At 39.9% G+C, this 25,858-nt stretch overlaps 3 protein-coding genes across 5 annotated transcripts in view; 2 read left to right on the top strand and 1 right to left on the bottom strand.

The window, feature by feature from the left end:
• The window catches only part of gdpd5a (glycerophosphodiester phosphodiesterase domain containing 5a), a 40,997-nt gene extending 35,766 nt beyond the window's left edge, over positions 1-5,231 (bottom strand). For all 3 annotated transcript variants that reach the window (XM_012921964.4, XM_012921966.4, XM_012921965.4), the window contains exon 1: positions 4,923-5,231. The gene's annotated coding sequence lies outside the window, so the exon portion shown is untranslated. The remainder of the gene's footprint in view (positions 1-4,922) is intronic.
• A 3,439-nt stretch (positions 5,232-8,670) lies between these two features.
• On the top strand, positions 8,671-12,556 carry serpinh1a (serpin peptidase inhibitor, clade H (heat shock protein 47), member 1a). The gene is made up of 5 exons (XM_004561601.4): positions 8,671-8,859; positions 9,698-10,321; positions 10,409-10,507; positions 11,383-11,615; positions 11,696-12,556. The coding sequence occupies exons 2-5, from the start codon at positions 9,724-9,726 to the stop codon at positions 11,996-11,998; spliced, it is 1,233 nt and encodes a 410-aa protein (XP_004561658.1). The 5' UTR covers positions 8,671-8,859; positions 9,698-9,723; the 3' UTR covers positions 11,999-12,556.
• A 1,307-nt stretch (positions 12,557-13,863) lies between these two features.
• Positions 13,864-22,915, top strand: acer3 (alkaline ceramidase 3). Its single transcript, XM_004561602.4, has 11 exons — positions 13,864-13,988; positions 15,945-16,055; positions 16,215-16,267; positions 16,405-16,457; positions 16,704-16,785; positions 16,884-16,919; positions 19,182-19,240; positions 19,371-19,472; positions 19,782-19,886; positions 19,969-20,014; positions 20,128-22,915. The coding sequence occupies exons 1-11, from the start codon at positions 13,886-13,888 to the stop codon at positions 20,179-20,181; spliced, it is 804 nt and encodes a 267-aa protein (XP_004561659.1). The 5' UTR covers positions 13,864-13,885; the 3' UTR covers positions 20,182-22,915.
• Positions 22,916-25,858: the final 2,943 nt, after the last annotated feature.

The raw sequence follows: 25,858 nt of genomic DNA, 5'->3' as shown, positions 1-25,858 counted from the left end.
GACGCGACGAGGAACAGAGGCAAACACACACTATAAGTACACAGAGAGACACTGGGAAATCACACACAGGTGGGAGACACAGCTGGACCTGATTAACCTGACGAGACAGGGGAACACTAACACCAGGGACCAATAGAGGGAGCACAAACCCAAAACCCAGTATCTAAAATCCCAAAACACAAACCATCCCAAAACAGCCATGAATAATAAAGAGAATAATAACAATAAGGGACACAAACACAAAGTCACTCAGTCATGGCCGCAGGACCATGACAGTTTTAGTAATCAGTTGATTTCAACATAGATTTTTTTAGAAGACTACTTTCAAACAAGTCATACTTTTTTATTGTACTTTTGACAGCCACCAAAAAGCTTTGGGCATAATTCTGCCAGGTTAATTAACCAGTCTTCTTGGCAGAATTGGTAGAGTTCATTTAACTGGGGTTCCTGGGATGGAACTAAGTTTTAAACACAGTCCTCTTTTTAACAGAGTTTAAGTGGCTTTAGGAAGAATCCAGAATCTTAATGTTAGCCTTCTTTATCTATTTCAAAACTAGTTTTGAAGTGTGTTTGGGATCATTGTCCCAAACGCAGTTGTGTCTAAGTGTGTGCATTTTGTCTGTCTCCTCTGTAGAAAGCACCAGTACCACTAGCAAGAAAACAGTCCCAGATTATACTGATGCTTCTTTCGTGGTTGGCACACATAGCAATGTAAAACTCAGAGTTCACAGTGGACAGTTACACTGGTGTTCAGACAGTTTCCGGTCCATTGCATGCATAAACTAATTGCTTCTCATCTGAGGAGATGGTTTGGGTCTTTTTCCAGGCCTTAGCAAAGCTATGGCACATCTGAATGTCTTGCACTTATGTATAATTGTCTGTCTGATGGAGCCATTATTTAGAAATGGCTCCGTCAGACCTTCCAAACTTGTGTAGATCTTCACTGAGTTTCTTGGACTTTCCCTTTGCTCTGAGTATTGGTCAGTTCAATAAGTTCAAAAGACCAAAACCAATTCTTTTTATGATGACAAAGAGCATTAACTACTATTAACCAGTAGGTTAATAGGCGTTGTGGAGAAATTAAGAGATTAGATTAGAGATTATATTATAGATTCATGCTTTACAGTCATTCCAGGAAAGAGCTGTTCAACAAAGCCGCAAATTACCATGACATTCATGTCCATGATGAGTCTGTGTAAACTTCTCAGCAACTGTATGTGGAGCTGGAGCCAGCATAATACCCCCCCCATTAAACTATACTTGTTGAGTAATGAAAGTGTCTTACGCTAAGGACTGTGAGCTGTGTATTCAGGGCTTCTCAGTGTTTAAGTGTGAATATTTGTCTACCATTTACTGCTAATTTAAAACTATAAACAGTATTTAAAGAGGAAATTGTTCACATATCTCTGTCCTTTTATTGCTGCCTGGCTATTACATGGAAACTCCCAGGCCTGAAGAAGGCTTGCGCTGGCAGATTTCCAGCATTCATAATCTCACCCTGTCCTCAGACAAGGGCCAACTGGAGCTGAAATCACAGTGGGCTTATTCCAGCCAGGTTAGCCTATTGTCTGTCTGCGTCACCGTGGTGCTATCATCACAGAGCTGTGGTCATTATGAAGTAAACTAAGGACGGCCTACATCGGTCAGATTCTGGGTGCAGTTTCTCAGTGAGTTCACCCTCCTTTAGAGAGAAAATATTTCCTCATAGTTTTGGACACCATTCAGACACCTCTCACAGTTATCAGGAATATGGGGGAAAATTATATAATAATTTGTAACTGACGTTCAAAAATTTTCCATAACTCCTTGCATTTTATTTATGGTTTAGGGTTTCCACCCATGATGGCTTGGACCTCTGAGGGTTGAAGGACAGAATTACTATACTTTCTCTTCTCATATTCACCCACATACTGTATGTGACATAGGCATAAACGGGGCATAAGTAAATAAAACTTTGCTGGCAAGAAGTGGTGCCTCAGTACGTGCGCTAAAAGGGAAAACTGTTTCTGACACAAGCAGCAGTGATGTGGGAACAGAAAACTAAGCCACGGTGAAAGCAACAAAAACTGCACATCTTCTAATGTCCACTTACAGCTCAGTTATTCAATACTGCTTTTTTTTTTTTTTACAGCTGTCTCCACTAATTCAAATCACCGCGCTGGGCCTCTCTACTTAGTTTGTGGTGTTGGTGCCATTTGGAACATTTTTAATGTAATTATATAACAAATAATATATCAAAGGGGTTTACTTTGGAAAAGTTAAGTAACCAAAAGTAGTGATTAGTCTGTTACTTAGCACTAATTAGCAGGTACCTTCATCTTATGAATTCAGGTCACGAGCCGTTTGTGATAACTCAGCCCTCCAACATCTTTTTTTTTTAAATTATCAAATAAAAAGAAAAAGAAAAGCTGATAACACCGAGGCTTCAAAACCTGTAATAAAAAAACGTCCCATGTCACAGTCCAACGTTTATAAAGAGTCTATGGGCTGATGTCTGGCTTAAAGCACTGTGGTCTGATATTTCTGACCAAGCTAATCATTACAAAGAACAAATGCCATGCTCAGCAGAACAAAAGATATCCTAACAGAGCTCCAACAAAAGGTAGAGTCGGTGCAACCAAAGTAAAGTAGCCTGATGACAGACAGAATTGTGAGCATATCACATGCAGTTCACTCTGACACTGCATACGTGGAAACACATTTTCACTCGATTTAAAACAGAGACCAACACTGATGAGCAGCCTCACCTGAATTCTGCTATTACTCTGTTTTCAGGGGTGTTTCACCGTTTGCTTTGACACTTATTGGACAGACTTTTTATTTTATATTTTATGTATTTATCTATTCATCTATTTTTTTAAAACCTAAAAATTGCTGTTTTGTGACACGACACAAGATAAAAGCAGTAATCTCAATAGATATGAAACGTTCAAAGGTCTGGAGCCAGGCAACAGGTAACGTAGTCCCGCAATAATGACTTTAACCATCGTTCAAGGGGAAACAAAAGACAGCTTTGAATACTCCTTCAGTTAAATGTTTGCAGTGAAAGTTTGACTAAAGTTTGAGTAAAAACAGTGTGAACAAGCACACAACAACAGTCCTGACTAGTAAATGTAAATTCTGATGAAACTGCATTGACTCACTACTAGTTATTTTCACTAGTTAAATGATAATTAGGAGTGCAGTGTGGTTTATGACATTGTCTATAGAAAATGGGCTGTAATGAGTCATCAGTATTAGCTCATTACAGCAGCTGCATCCTGCTGATACTTACAGCAGCAGGTGCTGTGCTGCTGGACTCGCTGGTCTAATATGTTATTAAATATTAATGAAACTTCTCTTGTTTCTTTTAACTTCTGTTACATATTACAGTGTGTCCATTGTTTCAGGACAGCACAAGCCTGGAAACGTCTCATTTTAAATCTGTAATGCACCCGGGTCCTTCTATCATCAGCTCTCCTTCTCGCCAGCCTTTCAGATGGCTTTGGGCGAATTTTCTCCCATGCACATTTGCTTCACCTGAGAGGACTTTACTCCTCTCTTTGCTTTGTTGCCAGCTTCTAGAAGTAGCTTGGTTACTTTCTGGAAGCCTATGAGGCCACAGGTTGTCTGTTGAGTTGGACACATGCGCTCATTGAATAACAATACAATAATCCACTAAATCTCAATCCACCAACTGCCACAGAGCCACTACCATATCTGCCTATTATTAGCCCTTTATCTCGGTCACTGTTTCCTTTTTTTAAGCTTCCATTCTTCACTCCTTCATGAAATTTATATATGCATTCATTAATAATACTCTAATCTTTCAGTGGGTTTTGCCCAAAATAGAATTTCCATTAGTGTCACATACATGTTATGCACTCAAAAGGAGGAGGAGTGGGGCAAGGGCTAGAAACAAAGCCTCTCTGGTAACCAGTGAGCTCTGATCATCAGGTGATCAGAAAAAACATCTTTTAGAGTGAGATCTAGTTCTCCTATCCAAGCAGCACCTGCTAGTCTCACGAGGCAGTCTTTAATTTGTTAAATGTGATTTAAATGTGACAAATAACGGAGGTAATGCTGCAGGATGGCCAGGATACACCGACAGATAAAAACTGATGGTCAGATATGTCTTCCACTCACATTTGGAAGCACAAAGAGAAAGAAACAGGTGCAATTAAAGTTTATGAAGTTCGATAGATGATGATGTTGTAACTTTAAAGCTTCACTTGGGAAAAATTAGCTTAACAGTTTTGTAATTTACAGTCTCACAACATTTACTAAACCTGGTCCAATGGCTTTCAAGAATTCAATTCAATTCAGAATGTAGCCCCAAATCACAACAACAGTCGCCTCACATTTTAAAGTCGCCTTATATTCGAAGGTAAAGACAGCACAACAACACAATTCAATGTTTCATACCTAATTCAATGTCAGTTAGACATGAATCTATTATTTTCACTGTTTATTAATCTGACATTCAGATCATTTAATCATTTTGTCCATGAAAGTCTTTAAAAGGCTATAATACTTCCAGTTCTATTAAAGTAATGCGCCATAACTGGGACGCTGGGCTCAGCATTCAAAGAAAGAAAGTAATTATTCAGTTATCCAAATAGTTTGAAAGTATTCACCTGTGGACTTCTGGCTCTAGCCTGTCAATTCATTACAGTTTACTCGATTAATATCACGCACAGACTGTATGTTCATCTTTAGCTGCCTCATCTGCCATTTATCTGTGCCTATGTCGAAATTACACGAAATTAACATAAGCATGTATTGGAAAAATAGATTATTTGTGGGGGACAAACGGGACAGATCACTCAATTTAGTGTCACCAACTGATCGCACAACAGAAACAAAGCGATGCAAGTGACAGTTCTGAGGAGCAGTCACTTGGCTTACACGACAATAATCCCATAAAGCGCACAAACACTCACCTCGTCTTCACTACAGGCTGTTTTTCACTGGCACTGCTGGAAAAGTCTCAGTCCCTCTGTTAGTTAGTCAGTATTTCCATGGATGCTGACATAACGCCGTCTCTTCGCAGTTTATGGATCCACACAAGACTTTCAGGTTACTTTGAGTGGCAGTGTGAGAGACGCAGCGGCATCAGTGTGTTTTATATCCGGACAAGAGAGCTAATGGAGAAAGGAGAGGGGAAAAAACAACCCTTGTAATAAATGGAAGGCTTGCCTCTGCTTGGATACAGATGCACCTACATTAGCGTTCATAGCAGAGTGAATACTAACTGTAATCCCTGTGACACTCGTGGGCGGAACTGTGGCCCACACTGCAAGAAACATCCTGTCTCCGCAGTTTTTACACCTGACCAATGCACGGCAGCACCTGTTGAAATGTGGGGTATTTCTTGCAGTGGGGTAACTTCTCTCTCTCTGTCGGGTAAGTGGACCTGAGCAGCACTTTCACTCTGAGTGGGTCTGGAGATCCCGGTCAGTGGATCCCAGTGAGAAATTTGCTGCACATTTTTGGGCAACTGATAGCCCAAAATGCTAATGCTAAAAGCCAAATGTGCTGGATATAAAAATCCTCTTATCTGAACAACAATTAGGTCCATAATCTGTTGGACAAAGTTTTACAGTGTCTGTAGTTTTCCCTCTGTGCATCACTGCTGTGGATTTTAAATGAAACAATCAAGATGCGAATAAAGTTCAGGTTTTCGGTTTTAATTCAAGGGGGTTTACTGAAATAATACCTTATATGTAATATAAATATATAGTGTATGTCTTATATATAAAACACCTTTGGAATTTACATTTTACAAATGAAATAAATCTGAGATTTTTAAATCCACAGTAATGAATTTAATTTTTTATTTCTCTCAAAATTTAAACTGAAAACTATCCAAATAGTCCTTCGTTCCAAGCTGAGAAGGCTTCAGATTGAGTTTTCTTTTAGTGCAGACTTTCCATAAATATGACAAGAAATACTTTGTAATGATGCAAAAATCAAACTATGTAAAAATATTCTCTTCAATAATTTCAGAGGACTTTAAGACTACAAGCTTTAGGATTATTGTTCACAATGTGTGGCTACAAATGTGCATCTTTACTTCTTCTCTGCACACAAAAACAAAGCAAAATGTAACACATTAGAATTTGCTGAGGGCAGAGGGAGATGCAGAAGGGGACGACAAGGTATCTTGAATCAACCAAGATGCACACATTTGGTTACTGGGAGAGATCATCGGACAAAGAGGAAAAATGTGACAGGAATTATCTCACATTTCTCAGGGAGTTGAGGGACATTTGCACATTTAAAGTGTGGGTGGAGATCTCAGGAAAGGAGGCTCAAGATAAGAGCTCATAGTGAGAGAAATGACTTAATTAAACCTCTGCAGGGGAGGGTTCTGAGGTTGCCAAGGAGGGAAGCGTGACATCAGGCTCATGGAAATGTCCACGTTTCCTGGAATTTACCAGACAACAGGGTCAGGGTCGGGCGGCCGCCAGATCTCAGGCTCAAAGGATGACATGCAGGTGCAGAAGTAGGGAGTCATAATCATTCTTGTAATTGTACCATTTTTCCCCATCCCTGCTATTTTACCATTTGTAAAATTCCTGCTAAGACTGACTGTAAAACACACTGATAAAATGAGTTATCAGCAAAAACTAGAAAGTAACACGACATTTGCATCTGCATTACATTTCTCACATCATTCAGTTCCTTTTAAAGCCTTTTGTAAGTTTAAGTGTTCAGAAAAAGCTCTCAGCATAAAGAGACGCATGGAATGAAACACACCAGTACTCCTCTCTCCATTCTCCTTTCAGACTGTTCAAGCAATTGAAACGATTGTTGTAATATGAACATAATTATGTACACGGCCACAGAGGACTATGGCAGCAGTGCCTTACCTCAACACCTGGCAAAGCGGGAGAGGAGATGAGTAAAGTCTTGTAAGAGATCTGGCTATTCCAGGCCCAGCAGTCAGAGATTAACCCTTGGCTTTGGATAATTACATAAGATCCCTTTAATCCTTGGCAATTTAGCAGTGGCAATGAAGGTACCTCAGCTAGAACTTCTTTGCACATGAAATGCACGCTCAGGTGCAGCGTTTTTAACCAAATGTTGAGGACGACAAGAACTTTATTGGAATGTGAACAAATGCCATGAGAGGGATTTTGTAAAGCCTGATATTTGTGATGCTTAAAACACACACATGAACACACACAAAAGAAAACCTACTACACGTTTTTGTGTATAGAAATGAATTAACAAAACTGTGCTGAGTAAGTGGTTGTAGTGGCAGTGACAGCAGGAACGCTTAATAAGAGGATTTATTTTCATCTCCTATCTATAACTAGCTCTTTGTTGGCCTCTAGTGGCCATGGAAAGTACAAGGACTGTCAATTTGAAATCTTTCTGCCGCCATTAGTCGTAACACATTCAATCCACAAGCGGAAGGTCACTGGTTTGATTCAAGCCAGAGACACAAATCCCCTTTAGGTTTGCATCAGTAACAGCATCTGGTGTACAACTCTGCCAACTCAGAGTTTTGTCGTTATTATTATTATTATTACATTATTATTTCAACAGCTGTAACAAGAGAGTCTCTCAAACACGAGAAAGATACAGTTACTGTTATCCTGTCTTATTTGAATGGTAATAAAAATGATAGTTGCAAGGACTTTCTCAGCTTATGTATTTAAAATAGCAATGTTTTAATGAGAGTGATCTACCTATTGATATGACCGCGTCTCTCTGCAAACCATTCATATCGAAAAACGCTGCCAAGAAAGAACAGCGTGCTGTAAAAGCACAAGGAGAGTGTTATACCGGACGTGCTTCCACTGCTTCTGTAACTTCCTGCTGTCTGATCCACTTCTAAACACAGAAGTGGGAGTGTGAGAGTGCACATGACACGAGGAAGAAGGAAGGATTCATGGGGGAAAAAGCTACTCAGACAGTATGGGGCCTAAATACTGTTTTGACTACTGACACAGCTATCAGAAAGAATCAGATATGGTATTTAGTGAAGCTTGTTCTGAAAATCAGACCATCTCTGCAGATTTAATCTGACGGTATTGTGTACAGAGTTCACCACTTACAGCAATACTAAAGTGCAAACGCCTGCCAAACTACTTTCTGGACAGTCAGTCTTCTTATTGTGTAATATGTACCCGGCAGTTATATCTAGTTAATGTTGATTTTAGTTGCAGTTGTACTGCTTCACAGAACTTCCTGTTGTATTCAGTGGTGTTCTCCACATTCCGCTGCCCAGTGGTCTGTGCGGCTTTCAAATCATGCAACAGAGGAGGAAAGAACAGGATGAGGAAGAGAGAGAAAAAAAGTTTAGGGCGGGCAAATACTGAGATAATTATAAAGACAGTTAATTGCCACTATGGCAAAAACACCTGCGCTGGCAGGCATGTCGTTTTATCGTGAAGAAGAACAGTAATGAAGCTACCACATAAACAGGACTATATTTATGCATACTGGTTTCTTCAGCCAGACGCCTCTCTGTTACTGAAAGTACAACATACATTATGCAGATTTTGTTAATGATTGGGAGGTCTTATACAGTTAGTCACGGGGAGTAACTTTAGTAGAGGTCATGAGATGGTAAGTTGAGTATTTAAGTGTTAACTGTTTGATTACTCTCCGTGAAATAAAGTTTTAGGCTTTAGGACCTGGGAGGGTGAGGATTCTTCACCCACTCATCCACATGGGCGGGACTGGCCTGGAAATCTGATTCCAGGGCAGAGATTTTCATGCTCTGGGGCCTGGGAAATCGTCTCATACACTTCTGTCTTTGCCATCAGATACTTTCACTTAATACCGGTCAGGTCAGTGCTGGGGGGATCTTTTTGTAAGCAGCTTGACGATAAACCTGCCGAGTTATTCAAAGGACCCAATAAGGTAAGATGAATGTGCTCGGAGCACGGGAAGCATGGAGAGGGAGGGAGAGAGTAGAGGGCGTCCATCAACTGGTGGGAAATGTCCAGGCATGTAAAAAGAGGCCAAAAAGTCTGTCTATCTTTAACATGGTTAAAGATTCCTTTACAGCCATGTAGTTCCTCCAAGTAGTGCGAAAGCAAAGCAACTGCTGCACATAACTAGAACTGCATGACAGTCCAGACTTTCAGGGAGTTGGCTACACCTTTTGACCTGATTTAATCTGTAACAAGGGACGCCTCTCCTTCTTTTATCTACATGTTTTAAATGCCAGTGTCATTCATACTAAGTCACATGTCCAGAAAAATGAACTGCTTGTGACCTGCTCAATTAGACTGATGTAAACATCTCTGAACTACATCTCTAAGTGGTGATATGCATAAAGCCTGTCCTCCCTAAAGTACACGTTCGCTCTATGTACATGAACTGCTCTAAAAAACGCGTCTTTTGCTGTAGGGGTGTGTCATGCGTCAGTGAGTGGCCACTTTTCCCTCACCACAAGTAACCAATGAGCATCAACCAGACTTAGTCCTCCATTAGAGAATGTTATGTATGTTAAGTTTTTTCCCACTCCCAAGTCATGAACAACTCAAATCTTGCTGACCAATGTTTTGGCTTAGACACAGTGCACCCTGAAGCTGCCTACGTGGCTGTTATACAAGTCATTGCTTGAGGTTTGCACAGAGAGCTGCTTTAAATGGCATGGGCTAAACCACACTTACTAGCCTACCACAGCTTGCATCTTCTAAATCTCAAGAGTAAACCCTAAGTATGTACTGTTTGTCTTCATGTCTTCTCTTAGGTTTTGTCTTTTAGTAACATTACACCATGTGGGCAACAAACCTCGTATCTCTCGTCCTTCTGACAACTGCAGCCTCGGCAGCAACCTCCACATCAAAAGACAAAGTGTTGAGTAACCATGCCACCATCCTGGCTGACAGCACTGCCAATTTGGCTTTCAGTGTCTACCAGAGCATGGTAAAAGACAAAAATGTAGAGAACATTATCATTTCCCCTGTCGTCGTGGCCTCCTCTCTGGGTCTTGTGGCTCTTGGGGGAAAGGCCTCCACTGCCTCTCAGGTAAAAACCATCCTGAATGTAGCTAAAGTTAAAGATGAGCATCTCCACCCCAGTTTGGCTGAGCTGCTCATAGAGTTGAGCGACCCAAAGACTCGCAACATCACCTGGAAGATTAGCAACCGCCTGTATGGACCCAGCTCTGTCACTTTTGTGGAAGACTTTGTCAAAAGCAGCAAAAAGCACTATAATTGTGAGCACTCAAAGATCAATTTCCGAGACAAGAAGAATGCTGTGAACTCCATCAACGAATGGGCAGCCAAGTCTACTGATGGCAAACTGCCTGAGGTGACCAAGAATGTAGAAAAGACTGATGGGGCGATGATCATCAGTGCCATGTTTTTCAAATGTGAGTGGATAAGGCTGTGTATACATGTAGTATTCTATACTGTTCCCTAAAAGACACCTAAAATTAACTGAATGTTTTTTCTCTCAGGTCACTGGGATGAGCAGTTCCATCATAAGATGGTGGATAACCGTGGATTCATGGTGTCACGTAGCTACACTGTTTCAGTACAGATGATGCATCGCACAGGTAGCTGGAGACATTCCTATCAGCTTGTTCAGAAACACAGTTTGAGACTAGGAATGGTAGAACATTTTGGGAAAATCGAAAAGTTACTGCTCCAGAGGATCACAGGGCTTGAAAAAGTAGCACCCGCAAACCCACAAACAATATAACTCCACTCTTTACATGTGCATGTTTCACTAGTGAATGAGGGAGTGACTAGGGACTCATTGCCTTGAATAGAGACATCAAGTCTCTGCCACAAAACTTCCGGTAGAAGGATTTTTAGCTAGCATAGCTAAGCTAGCTTTCTGTTTAGTCTTTATGCCAAATTCAGCTAAAACATAAGTGCAGTGACCTATAAAATCAGTCTTTTTCGAAAAATGTGAAAGTATTTATAGGTACTACCATTACTGATACTACTACAACTTTAAGATCACAACACATGTTAATTAAACATAGATATTGATGAGTAAATCTGATATTTCTCACTACTGTTTACTGGGGAGATGAGTCCAAATAACTGCAATAATGTCTGGGGAAATATTATTATCATACTGTATCTGTAGGTAGGAACTTGATTCACAAAAAAAAAAAAAAGATCATAACTCGCTGAATTTTCAACTCACTAGTAAATGGTTTGAGTAGTTACAAATGCCGGGCACAGTAAGATTATTTCTTCCCATTTATACAGAAACAATTTCCAGTATATACTATCTAGGGAGTTTGTAAAAACTGTGGTTAACAGCTGTGCATTTACCGGTTCAATATCCAACATTATGCAAAACTAAATATGAGTAATAAATGTAACACTTTCTTTTTTTGAAAACTGTAACCAGCAGAAATTTTAAGAGACTCTCATGGACAGATTGATGATATTTGTAATTAATTTGTTTCATCAGGTCTCTTTGGCTTCTATGATGACAAAGACAATAAGTTATCTATCCTGAGCATGCCTCTATCTCATAAGAAGTCCACTGTGGTATTCATCATGCCCTACCATGTGGAACCTTTGGATAGACTGGAAAAGATGCTGACCAAGAAGCAGGTGGATAAATGGATTGGTTTGCTACAGGAGACAGCTATAGCTGTGTCTCTGCCCAAAGTCAGCATGGAAGTCAGTCATGATCTGCAGGTAAACAATTTAAGAGTTTGTGCCTTACCACAGAACACTCTTTTACATTGTCACTATAAACATTTCATGTTACTCCTCAGAAACACCTCCAGGAGCTGGGCCTGACCGAGGCTGTGGACAAATCTAAAGCTGACTTTTCCAACATCTCTGGGAAGAAGGACCTCTACTTGTCAAGTGTGTTCCACGCCTCTGCTTTGGAATGGGACACTGATGGAAATGAAATTGATACCAGTATCTTTGGCACAGACAAGCTGAAAAACCCTAAACTGTTCTACGCTGACCACCCCTTTATTTTCCTAGTAAAGGACCAGAAAACAAGCTCCATCTTGTTCATTGGCAGGATGGTCCGACCAAAGGGTGAAAAGATGAGAGATGAACTGTAACCATGTGTGTAAGTTAGATGTTTGGCTGTTTTCATGAGTGTAGATTTTATACTGCAGCATGTTGAGAAATGAAGAGTACATCTGATACTATGTAAGAGCACTCTTTTATGTCACATGGCAACAACATTCCATAATACACAACTTAAACATTTGTCTTGTAATTACTGTATGAGGCGATGTGCACATCTTTGAATTTGGGACAGTTGTTAATATTTCAGTGTGTGTGTGTTTGTTTGTATGTTGGCATGTCACATTATGGACTGAATACTTACATTAAGTATGACATATTAAAGTTTTTGTTAAAGCACACTTTGTTTTAATAAAGTAGCAGTAACATCAGAATTTGTGCACGAAAAAGGTTTCTGGTGTCATTAAGTCTTAAAAAATTATGTAAAATGTGCACATCCTACAAGCTTCCTTACCTTTTTGTGTCCACTTGTCTTTGTTTGGAGTTACCCTGAATGCAGTTCGATTTGTGCGCACATGGTTTAGCAAAGCAAAATATGATTGAGCTATTGTAAATGTCCGGTTTTTGCAATAAAAGTATAAAAAAAAGAACTAGCAGGTTTTATCCTTATTTTAGGATGCTGCCCTTTACTTTGTGACCTAAATAACATCTGGTTTGCTTGTCAAGAGTAGGAATTTGGCCTTAGGCGAGCAGAGTTTTAGTAGGATATAACAACTGGAAAAATCCATTGGAGGTGATCATATAGCGTTTTGGACAGCTCTACCTTCAAAGGGGACGAGACCTGGCTTCTGAATGCACAAACTTAGGATATTTAGACCTCAACTAAATATTTGACAAAATATTCTGGTATAAACACGTGGCTGCTGCTCCAGGACATGGTTATCGTCACATCAGCAATTTCCTAATAACAACTGCTCCAAAACATAAAATTAATGGATGATCCATCATTTGATTGGCTAGAAAACCGGTTAGGTAAGTAAGTAGGGCCTAAGAAAGCATGCAAGAATCAATACTAAAGATAAACACTGTCATTGTCAACAGCACAGCACAGCTCAACACACCACCTAAAGGCCATCTGTATTTATGACACATGCACAAAGAAAAATAACAATTAGACAAAAGACATGTGTTTCCTTTCTGTTGCAGTGTGTGCATGCCATTTTTAATATATTGAACACAGTTCTTTAACATGGATTGCACTGTAGCTTACTTAAAGTCAATGGTGAACGGGTGGTTAATTGCTCTGCCTTTCATATAGAAACACACAGCTATGTAGAGATTTATATAACAGTGGAAGTATCAGTCCCCGCCCCGCCTATTGTTTTATCGTCACTGTACACACTGTTTACATTGTGTTACTGATTTGTTCAGACTGTGTCGTTCAGTGGTTCCTCTTTGCTTGAGCTGTGTGACACATTTCTGTCTAATTGTTGCTGACGTAGTAATAACGTCTTGATACTGTTTATTGTTGCTATGACTTAACATAGTCCACACTTTAATGTGTACGGGAAGAGAACAGCCCACCATGCCAACCCTAACCTTGTTTTGGTAGTAGAATGGTGGGATTGTGTATATTTATGGAGTGAACCAGCAATAGCATTTTGCCATTGCAATCTTTTTTAGGTTACAAGTCTAAAAAGTACTATGATGTTTACATATTTACAAAGAAAATATATAAAATATACACGAAATGTGCACTTATACGTTACATGAAACCTTCGTTTTTAATACCTTCAGGGTGTGCTTTCACTTTTGTGTATTTGTAGTGTGTATTTTCGTGTGTGTTTTTTTTTAGCAGCAGCTCAACTGGCTCTCGCTATCGCCCTCTCCATCGCGCGTGGAGGAGGGCTCGCGGAGCGCTCGTGCACTGTGATGGGACTACAAATCCGTTAGCGCCTACAGCCTCCTCCTCTTTCATCATGGCTCCCTCGATAGACAGGCAAGGATACTGGGGGCGGCCGACCTCAACACTGGACTGGTGTGAGGAAAATTATGTCGTGTCCTTTTACATCGCGGAATTCTGTAAGTAAAAATCTGCCCGCACCATCATTTACTCTAAAAACGGTGAATTTGGGGGTTCGTTTAATGAGGCTTTAGACTGGGAGAGTCGTAGTACTTCGCCCCTCTAAGGTAAACATAGGAAGAACTGGTGTAACTGTAATGTAGTGCATATCTATTATTGTGTTATCTCGGCTAATAACATGATTTTCTCCGTGTAGTGTAAACGTTAATCTGTACGGCTACCGGAGCTGTAAGTAAATGAGGAAAAAGATACGCTGTTTACAGCGGATATATTGTCAACCTGTTCTGTGCATCGTAACGCTAGCCAGCACTCGCTACACGTATCGAACAACCTTTAAACCTGTATGCAAAGCAGCTCAGCACAAACGGCTCACTTCATATTATTTCACGTTGCCAGCCATTTGTGTTACAAGTCCGCTGTTGAACGTGTTCTTCCTGTAAGACAGTACGTTAGTCAGTCACGGGCACCACTGGAAACTTGATAAAACATTCCCTTCACATTATCGGGGCGCCTCTCTGCCTTGTCCACCGATAAAAAAAAACCTGTTCCTCTGGAACCGTAATCTTAGATTAAACCGCTGTTTCCATCAGTCTTATCAAAAAGCTGTTGTATCAGCAGAAATGACAGGACAAAGGCTTGAACATTAAGGAGACAGTAAAACTCTTCGAAATAATTTACTCTAGCCAAACAAGCGAACAGAAGAATGACCCATTCCTGTGCAGCAAACAAAAATGTTTACCCAGCCTATTAATAGTTCATGGCGACAGTTCGTAACATAAAGTGATACAAATGACTGTCGTCATGTGTGACACAGTGCAAAATCCATGTGTCCAGCAAGTTCATTGTAATACATTGTAACTGTTACAGTACTTCTCCTTTGAAGGGAAAAGGTTCACTTGCTGTTGTCAGCGGTGTTCAGAGTTACTGTATGGTGCAACAGTTGATCCAAAGTTGGCTCAAAGTGATCTTAAGCGTTGCAGTTTGGACTCCTTTGTCATCTGTCTTCCTCTGTCTGACACACATCTGCCTAGCTGCAGGTTTTCTGCTATAGTTTCGTGTGTCCTTTATAGTAGACTGCACTTCTGGTATGGGTAATTTTTATCAGTAACCAAAATCTGCATATTTTGGTGGCTTTAATCAGGAATCTGCAGATAAAGGCATGCTGGTTTCTGGAGATTCTAGTAAGTTAGTTTTCAAACAATGCAATGTCCTGGTAAGTCTGATTGTTTTCCACGCCTCAGTGCATACATAGCCACACCCACAAAGTGCAAGGTTGTGTTCAGAGTTGAGCTCTGTTTTGTCAGGTTCCCTGTGGACTAGATGATGTGCAAGCAGTGCTCCATGCACACGTTAATGACCTATGGGGGGAGGGAGGTTCTCTGCCTGAACAGTGACACCGGTTCAGTCAGAGGACACATTTGTATATCAAGCGTAGTTTTGCTCGGCGTAATTGGTTGAATCATTTGAATCAGAACTGACCACTACAACCCTACTACAGGTCGCCCTCATCTGTCTGTGCCACACTGTAAAACATAGTGGGGAAAACACAGCCTATAAAATTAGGATCTAAAACACAAGATTGTAACATGCTGTGTGAAAAATGTGATTTCAGGTTTGAGTGTATAGGTGTCATATTAATTTGTCAGTAAAGGGGTCGGGTAGTTTTAGTTTTGACTAGCTAAGAAGCAAAAACCCAGATCAGTCTAAATTCAAACTATTTGCATATTTGAACAGTTTAAATAAACGAAACCTAGTGCTATTGCTTCTATATCGTATAATAGAGATTTTATAGCTGTGCACCCTTTGAATTTTATGCTGCAACCGTGGTAATGCGATACCATGCATAACACTCGTTGCGGCCATGTCACGTTTTCTCTGAGCTTGTCAGAGATGTGCAGTTATCTTAAAGGTCATGTCACCCGACTTTCATTTATCTATGCTGTCTTTGCTGACAGGGAACACTGTCAGCAACCTGATCATGATTCTCCCTCCCATTTACGGGGCCATCCAGACATTCCGTGACGGCCTCGAGTCCCGCTACATCTGCTCTTTTCTCGGACTGGCAGGTTGGTGCACTGGCTCTGCATTAATGCTGTGATTGTTGCGAGAACGTGCTTGTGACAGTTATTGAGAGTAGTGGCTCAGTATTTACAGCAAACGCCTCCGGCCGAATGTCCTAACTTTGAATTTTTGTGTCTTGTGTGTACTCTTCCCCCACACCCAAGCTGTTGGTGTTGGTTCCTGGTGCTTCCACATGACGCTGCTGTATGAGATGCAGGTGGGCTGCAAATCTGAACATGTCAGCAAAAGCGGGCATAAACTGAACTCATGAGCATTTGCTACTTGAACAAATGCTTGCTTGTACAGTGATGTAGTAATGCGTGTTTCTTTTCTTTTCTGTCTCGTCATTTGCAGTTACTGGATGAGTTGCCTATGATTTACAGTACCTGCGTTTTTGTCTACTGTATGTAAGTGCCTTCATCTTTTTGGATCAATTGTTGCAGCACTCACCTGAGAACAAATCCAGTATCACTGTAAAATGAACCAGTGAATCCTTTACTGATAACTTGATGCCTTAAAAAAAACCAGCCTGTTTTTGAAGATTTGTTTCTAGATTTCACTTTCATTTTAGCTCAGCTTATATTTGCCCTTTGCCCTTTGGTTCTCTTCTTATCAAGATCAATATAAAAGATAAATATTAATTTGTTTTTCAGATATGAGTGTTTCAAGCAGGAGAAAGGTGTCAGTTTATTTCCTATTGCAATATTATTTATCTTCAGTGTCTCAGTCACTGTGGTGAGTATACATGTTTTCATTACCAGTTTACTCTGAAACTGAACTCAGGAAGAAAGCATTAACGATCGTCCTGTCCCTGTTGACTGTTACTTGTGTAGGTATATTTGCAGTGGAAGGAGCCAGTGTTTCACCAGGTAAGGGAGTGTTTTGCATTATGTTCACCTGACTCATGTTGCTCATTGTTTGCAATTAGGGTGCCTTAGGTCTACTTTGGCTTGTGTAAACACTGAGCTTGCCAATGCGGCATGCAAACTCAGCTTGGTGCATTGTGGGTGTTAAATGTATGGCAGCATTTCATACCAAAGCAGAGGAATTTCAAGTGTACCATTAAGAAAAATGATCCAGAGCCCTGAAAAAGAAACAAACCTTTAACTGTGGCATTAAACACGTCAAACACTTGTTGCCAGGAAAGAGATAAATCTAATACGCCTAACCCTAAAAACCATTAAAGATAAGCATAGCCAAGTATGTAGGGCTGCTGTTAGTGTTTGTCTGTACCTGTTATAGTCTCAGGTAATGTGCTGTGTTACAGCAATAAAGACAATGTGACAAAGTGGCCTTTGTTTAGTCCTTGGAGCTGTATTTGTTTACTAATCACACTGGTCTGTAGTGGTTGTGATAACACTCCCTCTGTTCTAGCATGGTGAGCCAACACATCCATAAACATGCACAGAAACATGATGTCAGTTTAGTTAACAGTTGTGTGCTGCTTAGCTGAAGAATGTTTGCTTTATTTTTAAATCTTACTCAAAAATCAGACAGTGATATACTATTGCTACAACTACCGCTATTGCTAGTAATAGTAATAATAATAAATGGTAATTAACCCAGGCCTGCTACTGGCCCAGTTCCACTGGCAGCCATACACAGCCTCCACCAAATGTAACAGATGATGTAGTATGCTGTGGACTATGAGCTTTTCCTATCTGTCTGGTTTATTTAGTATTTCCAGCCTGATGCTGGCCTCTTTCACTTGCATCAGCATTTCTTTTGACCTCATATTAACCATTCCAGTGAAAACACTTGAACACTTTAAATCAACTTAATTCCTATATCTTTACCTGATACAGCTTGCTAGCCAGTTGTCAATATATTTTTGAGCCTTAGAGTTAAAGTTAAATTTTTGCATCTGAATCACATTAGGCTGTTTTGTTTTTAAATTCCACTGTGGAGGGTAAACAGAGCTCTGTATAACCTCCAACTAGAAAAAATAGAATTAGAATTGTCCAAATACTTATGGACCTAGCTGTATATACTGGTTCCTTTCTTTAGTTATATTCTAATTTGCTACCATATTGTTCCTTTTTATCTGTTGTTAAAAAAGAGCCAAGTCAATAATGCTACAGGTCAAACACAACACAGTCTAACAGGGATTAGTGAGTCCTGAATTATGGGCCTCAATTACCTGTTAGTTACAGTTCTGTCTAAAAGTCTTGAGCCACCCTTAATTTCTTTATATTTTGCTTTCAAGGAACCAGACGTATAACTTTTTGAACTGTTCTTCAGTAATTGTTCTCCAGGCTTTGTGAAGGTCTTTCAAATGTTTAACTTTGTCACCGACTTGTTGTCCCTGACCATTTTCAGGGAAATGTTTCTTTATCAGCTTAACAAAAAATGACCTATGATCATTCAAGTATAAAAAGACACCTGACACCTAAAGAACCTGTTTTAAATTGTATCTTTAGGCACTGTGTTACTAGCAGACTGTTGGAAAAACACAGAAGATGTTCCCATTTGTTTTTCAGTTAAATTAATGAAAAATGCTAAAATTACCTTTTTATGATTGGGTGTGTGACACATTTACAGACTTCTGTTTCCAACAGGCTTTTTCTGCCTTCTGGTGAGCAGCTGTTGCTCAGAGTTAGAGCGGAGGGTCGATCCCTGCACAAAGCTAGTGCACTGTTAGACCTTTTAATAAATGTGTCCATGCTTTTCACAGCTCAGCTAAAGCCAACATGAAACAGAACTTGAATATGATTATTGGGCTTGGCTAGATTTAGTATTAGAAATCTTTCTGGCTGCATGTTCTTTTTCGATTATAAGGAACTTCTCAGATATGCCACTTCCTGAGCAGAAATAAAACTGCTGACAATTCTGATTAGAAAGCTCAAATGATTTATATCACAAAAGGTTAGCAGTTGGCTACAATGTGCATGAAACACCAGAAAACAAAAATGTTAGATGAAAGGAGATTTTACATGACCAACATCATATGCTAATAAGCTGTGCTATTATTTGTTGTGCACAAGCTCGGGCTGTTTCCATCGGAGGAATTTCCTGTCAGTTGAACTCTGCTGACTCAGTGGAAATGTATAATTACTGAAAGATTGTATCTGTATCCATATCATGCATGATCCAACTCTGTTTCAAATCCAAACACCTGCCCTTGTTTCCAGGTCATGTATGGTGCTCTAGTAGCTTGCCTAGTATTGCGTTCTATCTTCATTGTTACATGGTAAGTTTGCCACAAGGTCCATTAAATAAGAAACATTAACATATCAAAAGACGTGTTATTCATTAATATTCAGTAAGGCAACAACATGCTGAAGGGTGTTTTTTGTTGTTGTTGTTTGATTTTCTTTCAGGGTGTACCCATGGCACAAGCCACTGTTCTACACCTCTTTAGCTATCTTTTTGTTGGGTTTCCTTCTTTGGAACATCGACAATATCTTCTGTGACTCTTTAAGGTGAGTAGTGGAAGTTAAGGTTAATTGTGAAATTCTGAGAACCAAGTTAATTATTCTCCACCTAACAGTTGCAATGGTAAAAGTGTTCACTTCAAAGTCATAAACTGTAACTCCGATGTTACTGCAATCAAACCAACCGACACTGTTTCTCTAAAAAAAAAAAATGCATGTTTAGGTTTAAATGTCCATGCAGGTGTTAAATCACGATCTTTGGGTCAATTTCTTATCATTTTTTGTTGTAGTTGATAAAAATGTTTCACTTTGTTAATGTCTCGAGTTGTTGGGTAAACACTTACTTTTGAATCCCAGAGCCAGTAGACAAACACTGCCCCCTGGTGTTGGAGTGGTAACACAGTTCCATGCGTGGTGGCACATATTTACAGGTCTGGGGTCTTACCTACACATACTTTTCAGGTAAGCTTCAGTCACAGGAGATTACAGCTGCAGTGCGGTTTATTGTCCACATGGATTCAAATCAATTGTTCTTGTTTTTTAGTTTGCAGATCAGATCAACCTACCTCAAGTACAGGCCAAAAGTAAAGGTACACCCAACTCTTTGTCTGCAGGATATTGTGTATGTTATGTAGTGTCACGTGTTTGTTTGAATATTTGTTATCTCACTGGTGACCTGTGGCTGTATCTTAACATTGTACAGTTTCTATGTGGAGTGTGGCCCACATTGCACATTGAACCACAGAGGACAAGCTGAATGAAGGAAAGGGGACCAACCGAAGGATTGTGACTGCCAAAGGCAGACATCCTCGGCACCGGGACCTGCCAATGTCACCCTGCAGCTGCTGGGGGGACCCAGCCAGGGGGAGGGTGGGCCCCAAGACACCACCCCAGGGACCCTTCAGCTCTGCACAGTGGGGATTAAGTACAGTATAGCACTGAGATCAGTTCTAAGAAATTATTATTTTTTAATCACCATAATTTATTAGACTAGTTTTTCTGTAATTTTATTGGAGTGTAGTATTTTATTTGGTTATTAATTTTGGATGCAATGAAGTGATCTAATGCTGAAAGGGTTTTGGACTTTAGCTTGGGTAGGGTTTGGGAATGGGGTAATGAGTGTCATTAATGCAAAAGTCACATGACATTGCCTTTGTATGTTCAGTCCTGTGAATGTTTAAATCCCCTTCAAATGCATCCCTGTTAGTAGCAAGTATAGATCAGAGTACTTTGCTTATCGGTAGCTGAGAGAACACTACTTACAGCACATCCTGTCCCTAATGTAGTTTCGGGATAGGCTTACTACAAATGGAGTAAATGCCAGCTAGAAATCTGATGCGGTGTAGCTCAGATGTCTCAACTCATCATAGTTGTTCACTCATTTGCTTGTTTGTTTTTTAATATTCTAACGTTTTAAGTTACACTGGGAATCAAAACACACGTGTGATGTGTGAGGTATTTTAATAGTTCAGTGCTCATACAAAACAAAAAAATTATTGACGAAGTTAAGATTTTTCCTGGTGCAAGGCGCAAGACAAATCACTTTCTACATCTCCAGTTTCTCTGAACAGACAGAAAGCTTCCTCTTCCTGCTAAAGCGATACTCTGAACTAATTTGTGCTTTATGAAGAACTACAGCCACCACGGGGGTAGGTGTAGTGGAACCATAATGAGACTACCTCAGGGTTGTTATACAGTACAGGACAGTCATACTTGAAACGTTGATAGTGAAACTAGTTAAAAGTCTGTCAGTAGAACTTTAGTTGTTGAAAGTGAATCAAAGGACCAAGTGAATGACTGGAACATGTCTGAGTTGTTACATCTTTATGAGCTGCGGTGAATGAAGAACTGGACTTGTCCACTTCTGGCTTGCTAAATATCTCCTTCTCCATTAGCTATCCGGTCTTTAAGCTTGAGTCTGAGTCATTAGCCATGCCTGGGCCCAAACTCCACTGCAGGTCTCAAAGTCACAAGATCACTGCGGCATCAGTGAGAGTTAAAACTGTCTAAATTCTTTCATCTTTAATAAAATAATCAGTGTTGCTGCTTTACCAGGTGTAACAAATAAGTTTAACATCCAGGCATCCATGAAAACAGAATTTATGAAATTTAACAGTTAGAAGTTAGCAGGAAGTTAGCTCGCTAGCTTCCATCTAAATATAATATAGCATGTTCTGAGTGAGGGATTTCAGAAACAAATTAAGACGTACAGCTCTGCTATCACTTTCAACATAAATGAAGACAGAAAACTAAACAGCAGTGACGTTTGTAGGGTTACTGAAGTTTGGCTAGCTGGTATATAATGATGTGCTACTTGATCGCTAGCGACACAGCTATGTTAGCATAACATAAACAGTAAAGCTAGAGGATAAATCAACTTTTTTCCACTCAATAAAAGTTAACGTGAGGGTTCCCGAAGGTTAGGGACAAATGCAATCTTTTGGCAGGATGCTGTAAACGGACTGAACTTCAGTCAGGAGAACAACTGAGATAAGCTTGTTGAGATTAAATAGAACAAGATACAAAGCATTAAAACATGTAAAAAGCACAAAAGCCTTATTAAACGCAGAGTAGTTTGGGCCCAGAAGCAGGATTCATCAGGCCATCACTTAAAGACCGGATAATCCCCTCAATGTTCATTGATCATTATGTTAAAGAACAGTAATATGGCTAAGTGTCCATAGTAATTCTGAGAAAACTTTCAAAGTCCCATCTTTTAAATTATAGCCAAACAATACATTTTATTTAAAAAACAACAACATGACTTTATAATGACGAGGCAAAGTGTGCAAATGCACATCTACAGACGCCTTGTGATACAGTTTCTCATGCAACCACTAGGTGGCTGTAAATTTCCAGCATATTTCAGACATTGCCAAGCTTGTCATTAAGTGTATGAAGAACTACCTATCTGCTCTAGATCTGGCTGTTAGGATCCATGCTTACATTTGTGTGGTGAAATGAAGGGCTTTTTTCTTTCCAATGTTTTTGTTTGGTTACTGTGAAACCATGGAGATGTATGTAAAACTGGAAGATGCACAACACTACAGTAGTGAGAGATTCTTTGGCATTTGCTGTGGCCTCAACTGCTGTGCACTGGATCTTGAGACAACATGTAGTATTTTCATTTTTTTGGTGTTGTTGTCATAATTAAACGCTGTGTCACCAACTCATGCTTGGGTCTAATAAGTACACAGACCCAGTCTCGGAAAAACATTCGCAAGCACAATGTACAAAAGAAAAGTATTACCGTTGTCCACATGCGTGTTTGGAAACATCACTGTATGATATAGCTTGAAAACGTTGCTCATCAGTATGGGTGATCAGGTGTCAAAGAAGGTGCCTTATCGTTTTCCTAGCAGTGTAATCCGAGTTGCCTTGATGTTTGTGATAAACCATTCAGTTTGTGTTCTGCAGTGTGCCCTTCCCCTGATTATGTGCCAGTCTTTTACGGTGTCATGTATTGTCAAATAAAAGAAATGTCAAACTTCCATCACCATATACCATGTGGATCGTGAGTATTGTGTGTTATTGGCATGTTGTTAGTCAGTCGGTTGGAGTCATTCAAACCTAGAGTAAAGCAGTAATTTACTGTGACGCATATACACTGGAAAATGTGGTAAATACATCCTCAGGTGAAGAATGCACAGCATATTAAACACTGTCATTAGGACAAAACACAATATGGAAGTACACCCCATTATTCAGTAGCTTGCACAACCACCTTTTGCAGCAATTTATTAACATATTTCAGTGAGGCTGAGTTTTGGACTTTGTCATTGCTACATTTAGTTTTTTTTGTGTTTTGGCTAAGCTTCGCTTGTCACTGTTTGACAACCTTTTTTGACTCTAGAATACTTTGTTATATAGCAGAGATCATGGTGGACTAAAAGACTGCAAGGTGCCCAAATCATGCCCACCCCATGTTTTTCTGTGCTATGTGGTCAGACATCTGATGTAACTTTGCAAACTTAGGCTGTGCCAAAAAGAGGCTTTCTGCTGGCAGCCTTTTCAAACAAGTTATTTTTGATCAGTCTTAGTGTGACATTCTAAACTTTAACATGTCGCTCATGTATTTTTTGACATTCAGTTTCACTTTGTCTGACTTTGGGATAATTTTTTTTCTGTAAAATGAAAGACTTAAAATGAAAACAATTTCCAAAAAAATGTTTGGAAATGACCCTTTCCAGATTAATGAGCACTGAGGGATTTGTTCTCTAAGATCATCACTGGTGTCTTTCCTGCTTGGCATTGTGGTAACACACAGCTGAATGCTTCAGACCAGCAAACTGCCAAAACGTTTGCTTTTGTAGTGCTTGTGATGAGAACCACCTGGCTGGAAGCAGTGCTTAAACAATGGAAAAAACACAAACTTTGTCCAAAAACCTCTCATGTTTAGCTGTGTTCCACTTTTTCTTTGGTCATTTTAGCCTTTTTGGCCAGGGTGAAGGGAGTATCTGCCATCAAACAAGAAGACAGCCGCATGTAGCTATGATGATGTTTGCTAGTTCACCTTACATGCATTAATGTAATAACGTGGTTAGCCTACTCAACGTAAATTACACACAAACAACATTAAGCTAACAACAACAACAACAATCTTTATTTATAGAGCACATACCAAAGTGCTTTACATAAAACAATAAAAGGTTCAAACATTGATAACGGATAAATAAAAATAACGAGTTATGTTCATAGATAAAAGCTACCAATAAGAATGACTACAGCACATTCCATAATAAAAGACACCAATAGAAAGATAGGAGGGAATTAATACAAGAGGTCAATAGGTCACAGCAACCAAACAAACAAACAAACAAACCAGCAATTAAAAGGTGGAGAAGGCAAGTTTAAAAAGATATGTTTTAAGCTGTGATTTAAAAGAATGAATAGAATCAGATGCCCGGATGCCAATCGGGAGATTGTTCCACAGCACAGGTGCGACAAGAGCAAACGATCGATCACCTCTAGTCTTAAGTCGAGATCTGGGCTGAGACAGCAGTAACTGTGACGATGACCTTAAAGCCCTAGCAGGAGCATAAGGGTTTAAAAGGTCCTTAAGGTAGCTGGGTGCAGTGTTGTTAGTAATTTTAAAAATAAACAACAAAATTTTAAATTGAATACGATATTTGACAGGCAACCAGTGCAGATCGGCAAGGACAGGAGTAATGTGGGCAAACTTGCTGGTTTTAGTTAGAATGCGAGCTGCAGCATTCTGAACTGTCTGTAATCTCTGTAAAAGGGAAGAGTGGAGACCACAATGAAGTGAATTACAATAGTCTAGCCTCGACGTTACAAAGGCGTGGATGAGCTTTTCGAGATCTTTATGCGGGATATAGCGCCTAGCCTTAGAGATAAGACGAAGCTGGTAAAAACTAGATCTGACAACAGCAGACACTTGTTTGTCAAGTGAAAAGGAGCTGTCAAATAAGACACCCAGATTCCTGACAGTATCAGAGAGAGAACAACTAAGAAAACCAAAGGCATCGCGGAGTTTGGCACGAAGGGCATTACTACCAAAAATCATAATCTCGGTTTTCTTCTCATTAAGGATAAGAGAATTCGACAACAACCACTTCTTGGCCTCAGACATGCATTCTCGGAGGCTATTCAGAGACAGAGCAAGATCGTCGTTTAGCTCAAAATAGAGCTGGATATCATCTGCATAATAGTGATAAGCAATATGGTATTTCTCAAAGATGGCACTTAAAGGAAGCAAATATAATGAGAAAAGGGTAGGGCCCAGCACAGATCCCTGGGGGACACCACAGCAAACAGGTACAGCCGAGGAAGAGGATGTAGCCAGATGTACCGTAGAGAGCCGATTGGAGAGATAGGATTTAAACCAATCCAGGGCAGCGCCCTTGATGCCTACAGTGTGCTCAAGTCTCGCTAATAAGATATTATGGTCAACCATGTCAAATGCCGATGATAGATCCAAAAGCACTAAGACTGAGGGGCGTCCGTTGTCAGCCATTAGTAGGAGATCATTGAAAACACGAAGCAATGCTGATTCTGTGCTGTGATGTTGTTTGAAGGCCGATTGAAATTTATCATTTATATTATTCTCATCAAGGTAGGTCTGCAGTTGGAGCAGAACCACCTTCTCAAGTATTTTAGCCAGAAAGGGAAGCTTAGAAATTGGCCTAAAATTGGCAAAATCACTAAGCTCAAGGTTCCTTTTTTTTAGAACAGGTTGGATTATGGCATGCTTGAGAGCTGAAGGTACGTAGCCAGAAAGCAAGGAGAAGTTCAATATGGACAATAAACAAGGTCCAATTACACTGAAACAATCCTTAACAATACGGGATGGGAGAGCATCATGTACACAGTTAGTATTGTTCAATTTATCAATTAGACGCTTCAGAGTGGAGAGAGAAACGGGTTCAAATTGATAAAAAGTGGCCGAACAATCAGGAGTAGACATACAATCA

This window comes from Maylandia zebra, linkage group LG10, assembly GCF_041146795.1.
Source record: "Maylandia zebra isolate NMK-2024a linkage group LG10, Mzebra_GT3a, whole genome shotgun sequence".
NCBI classification, from domain to species: Eukaryota; Metazoa; Chordata; class Actinopteri; order Cichliformes; family Cichlidae; genus Maylandia; species Maylandia zebra.
Note: the sequence above shows the minus strand (reverse complement) of the source record. Positions and strands in the feature narration are given on the sequence as shown.